Below are 5225 nucleotides of genomic sequence, written 5' to 3' on the forward strand. Positions count from 1 at the left end.
TTCACAAAGACATGCATTTTAAAGTGTCATTTATTTGCTTTTTAATCTTACAGGCAATTGAAGTAGTCTGGCCCAGATTTCCTTTCTGCCACTTCCCTGGGAACCAAACTACTTTCTGTGATTTCAAGACTTGATTTTAAACAAACAAGCAACTAAGAAACAACAGTAAGTTGGGTACCTGTGGGTGAGAAAGTTAAGACAAAAACAAGTGTAACGTTACATTCTAATTATGACTCTGACTGGGTTCAAATTCCTATTTCCTCAGGCTCCTTGAATACATCCATTCCTCTCCTCTGCCCTGCTTCCAGTTCTGCTATGGAAGAGTCAACATCTAAGCTGACAGAAGTCATCTCAGAGCCCACAGTTGAACTGGAAAATGGGCTCAAAAATATCAATCTGTCCAACCCATTAGAGAAGGCAAAGTCAGGCAAGAGGGTTGAGTGGTCAAGTGATACTATTGATAATGAGCACTTGGGCCGTCGCTCTTCCAAATGTTGCTGTGTTTATGAGAAGCAGCGTGCTTTTGGTGAGAGCTCCTCAGAAAGTGAAAAAGAAGATGATGACAATTGTGATATACTCTGTGCCTGGGGTCATCACAAGGGAAGACGCCGTGTTCTTTCAAGTACTGATGCTAGTACTTCATCTTCAAAGCCTCAAGACCCATCTGAATCTGTTCCTTCCCCCATTAATGACTAAGTGTCATTTTCCAGCCCCTATGCCTGAACAAGACTGAACAGCATTATGTCCATGCTGATACTCAGGGATTAAATGCTGTTGATTCTTGTATGATTGTGTGTGGTATATTTAATCTTTGCCCAACGGGAAAAATGTAACAATAAAGGAAGGCAGAGGGTGAAGCATGGATCACACAGAGTATTTGTGAGCCCTGGTATAGCAGAGTTGCTTGTAAACCACATGGAATCAAGGTTCTCAAGACACATCTGTTTACTTATTATTCTCAGGTACTTAAATGATCTGTCTGTACCTATCTCCTTCTGGTTAGCCCATGGTCATCACATTAAACTCCACAATTTCCCCTTGTCCACACTATATTAGCTACTTTTCTCATAGCTGTGACAAAATAACTGACAAGAAGCAATTTAAGGAGATTATTTTGACTGACAGTTCTATGTTGTAATAAGAGCGGCAGGGTTGTGTCCCCAGCACCCAGCCACCCACATGGCGAGCTTATGCCCCGCCCCGGCTAGCTTTATACCCGAAATAATTACACAGAAACTGTATTCTTTTAAACACTGCTTGGCCCATTAGCTCAGTCTCTTATTGGCTAGCTCTTACATATTGATCTAACCCATTTCTAATATTCTGTGTAGTACCACGAGCTGGCTTACCAGGAAAGATCTTAACCTGCATCTGTCTTGAGTGGGACAATCATGGCGACTCACTGACTCGGCTTCTTTCTCCCAGCATTCTGTTCTGTCTACTCCACCCACCTAAGAGTTGGCCTATCAAATGGGCCTAGGCAGTTTCTTTATTAATTAACCAATGAAAGCAACAGATTAATACAAGACCCACCTCCATCATTTCCACTTTTTCTGTTTAAACAAAAAAGAAAGGCTTTCACTTTAACATAGTAAGATTACATATAGCAAAACAGTTATCAAGCAAGAATTACAGTTACAATATTTATATCTATTTTATCTTTTATCATAACTAAGGAAAACTATAACTATAACTAACCATTCTTCAACTCCATCAAAGACTCCAGAAGGATATAATATTACCTAAGCAAACAAGAAGTCCAAAACTCTAGAAATGACAGAGACATCTTGCTGCCTGGACAGTCACCCAAAGTTCCTCTGTACTGCTGGGGCATCCATCTTCGGCCTTCAGGCCCATAGTATCCAGCAGACATTTCCATGAAGCAGGAAAATTCCAAAGACAGTTCAGTCACTTTCTGCTGTGTCCTGCAGAATGTCTCGCAGACTCTTTCATGAGTCAGGAACCCCGAAAAACCATCTCACCTTTAGGCAAGTTCAGCAGTCCTCTTTCTGCGGGTTCTTTGTGTCCAGTTTATGCAACAGTCCAGGCAAGAGCAGTTTCTTGCCCAAATGGCTATCCAACTCCATAAGGAGCTTCTTTGATGCCCATCTTCCTCTTGAAGTAGCTGGTGCTGCCAGGAGCAGACGTGTCTCATTGTCATGAAAAGCCCTAAATTATTAAAACAGTTAAATGCCATATTCTGTAGCCTTTGAAAGATATGAAGAATGCCTATCTAACTGAAATATATCTCTATATATCTAGAAAATCTAACTAATATGACTACAAGCTTGACTATTATTGATAATTATCCATTAACAACTTATATTTCCTAATTATACATTACATTTTAAATGAACTAGACAATCACAATACAGTAATCAAGATCAGAAATACATATACATATAACAAAATTTACCTTAAAATCCACACCAATGCAAATTATTCATATCTATATCATATCCCCCTTTAAATGTAAAAGAACATTTATAAACCATATTTGGGAACATGGGCGCAGTTTTTCTCTCCAAACTGCTTCCTGCTGAATGGGGGCACTGTTATTCAGATCTTTCATGGTGTAACCTGTGTGCCAGGGTCATCTCAGTCGGCAGTTGAGTGAAGTAATTTTCTGAAGGTGTTCACAGCAACCTTTCAGGAGGGCATGGTCTATCATACCATATTGGTATAGACGCAATCCACAGAGTCTCATCCTCTGTGAAAACAAAAGAAGACCCTCTCCAAAGCATCATATCCTTAGACCCATATTCTGAAATCATAATACCCTTATATCTATTCTGGTTTAGCTTGGCAGCCCATATAATGAAATGTCTCTCTGTACTTAGCTCCTTCACAGTCAAAAATTTTAAAGAAAACACAATAATACAAAGAATCCAGACTCTCTGTGAATTTTCCATTTTTACGTGGCTTATTTTTCTTTATTTTTCTTTTAATCTATAACTATCTGTACTCTGTCTCTTTAAAGACTTTACCCTTTTTTAAGACATTAACTTTATTCTTCATATATATATTTCTCTTTCTCTCAAGCCTACGTACATTCATCCAACAGTGTCTGAATCAGTTCTATTGTGAACCTGTAAGTTTTTTACTATCCAGGAGCATTTTTTAAAATGTTAAGCACTTCTTAAAAACTTAAGTTGCACCATGTACAAGTAATATGGTACTGCCTGTGTCCTGCCCAGTCTAAACTTTAACTGCGCTGTTATTACAGTAATTACGGTAGTTCCTGCCTGAGACCAGCACAGTTCAGCATGGTGGAGCTGAGCCCTCCTGCCTCAGAGCCATTTGGTGCCCCTGGCCACACACAGTTCCAGGCACACAGCAGTCCACATTGCCATCAAGCAAGCCATAGCACTTTACTCCAAATGATCCATTCAAAAGCTCTGTCTCCCGCAGGAGCCAGACAGAGATCGCAATGGCGGCACAGCCCAGAAAACCAGCATTTTAAAACAGCTAGTTTTTTCCTGTTGCTGAGTCAGGACAATTTCTTTGTGGCATGCAACCCACAAACAGCAAAAAGCTGTCTTAAATTCTCTCTCTGTCCTTTGTAAGCCCTCTCAGGTTTTACGTGGAGTTCATTATCACGCTGGGCGCCACTCTGTTGAAATATGAGCGGCGGGGCTGCTTCCCACCGCCACCCGGCTAGCTTTACCCAAAATAATTACACGGAAACTGTATTCTTTTAAACACTGCTTGGCCCATTAGCTCCAGCCTCTTATTGGCTAGCTCTTACGTATTGATCTAACCCATTTCTAATATTCTGTGTAGTACCACGAGCTGGCTTACCAGGAAAGATCTTAACCTGCATCTGTCTTGAGTGGGACAATCATGGCGACTCACTGACTCGGCTTCTTTCTCCCAGCATTCTGTTCTGTCCACCCACCTAAGGGTTGGCCTATCAAATGGGCCTAGGCAGTTTCTTTATTAATTAACCAGTGAAAGCAACAGATTAATACAAGACCCACCTCCATCAGTTCTAGGGAATACATTCCATCATAGCAGGAAAGACATGGCAACAGAAATGGAAGAAACAGCTGGGTGGTGGTGGCACATGCTTTTAATCCCAGCACTTGGGACACAGAAGCTGTGAGTTCGATGTCAGCCTGGTCTATAAACTGAGTTCCAGAACAGTCAGGGCTATTACACAGAGAAACCCTGTCTGGTAAAACAAAACAAAACTAAACAAAACAAAACAAGAAATGGAAGAAACAGGAAGCTAGCTGGTCACATTGCATCTGCATTTAGGAAGCAACAGGAAATGAACTCTGATTATCAGTTTCCTTTCTCCTTTTCATTCAGCTGGCAGTTAGACTAGTTCTCCCACCTCTGTTAATTAAATCAATTAAACAGACATGCCCAAAGATTTGTTCTCTCACCAGAGATTTGTTCTCTCAGTGCTTCTAGATCCTGAAAAATTAGAAAACAATATAGACTATCACAAGTCCATCCATTGTCAACTTGACATAGAAACATATTACTTAAAAATAGTATTACTATGTGCTTTGAGTGTGTTTCCTTCATGTGTGCCTGTGCACCATGCACATGCAGTGCCTTCATAGGCCAGGAAAGGACATCAGATTTCCCAGAATTGGAGTTACAGATAGTTGTGGGCTGCCATTTGAATGCTAAGAATCAAACCTGGGCCCTCTGCAAGAGAAGCTAGTGCTTTTAACCAGTGACCCATCTTTCAAGCCCTCCAAACAGATCACTTTTAAGTAATATCCTTTTACTACGTGTTCCCATAAGTTCATGGTTGCCTCATAATACCAAACACATTCCTCAAGTCCTACTTCTAAAGTTCTCATACTCTTCAGCAGTTCCAACACATTATTTTAAAATCCAAAGTCCATGTCTCATTTGAAATTCAAAGCAATTTCTTAACTATAACCTTCTGTTAAAAAGGGATGGGGCAACAAGATGGCTCGGTGAGTAAAGGCACTTGCTGCCATACCTGACAACTTGAGTTTGACCCTGGGAATGACATGCTGCGAGGAGAAAACTGACTCTTCATTTCTGCAAGTTGTCCTCTAGCCTCCACAAACAGATAATCACAGTATGTGTGTGTGTGTATGTATGTGTGTGTGTGTGTGTATACACACACACTCATGCATGCGCACAAGTGTGTCGCATGGTGTGTATGTGTCCTGTACCCACACAAAAACAAAATAAACAAATAAATGCAAATAAAAACAAGTAAAATAAAAATATAT

General features: G+C 40.5%; 1 protein-coding gene across 1 annotated transcript; it reads left to right on the forward strand.

Annotated features, from left to right (window-relative positions):
* Positions 1-315: 315 nt before the first annotated feature.
* Positions 316-696, forward strand: LOC130867558 (E3 ubiquitin-protein ligase PPP1R11-like). Its single transcript, XM_057759604.1, has one exon. The coding sequence runs from the start codon at positions 316-318 to the stop codon at positions 694-696; it is 381 nt and encodes a 126-aa protein (XP_057615587.1).
* Positions 697-5225: the final 4529 nt, after the last annotated feature.

This window comes from Chionomys nivalis, chromosome X (genome assembly GCF_950005125.1).
Source record: "Chionomys nivalis chromosome X, mChiNiv1.1, whole genome shotgun sequence".
Taxonomy (NCBI): Eukaryota; Metazoa; Chordata; class Mammalia; order Rodentia; family Cricetidae; genus Chionomys; species Chionomys nivalis.

Bases quoted from the DNA above. Each gene is read 5' to 3' on its own strand.
- LOC130867558 (XM_057759604.1), top strand. From the start codon at position 316: ATGGAAGAGTCAACATCTAAGCTGACAGAAGTCATCTCAGAGCCCACA.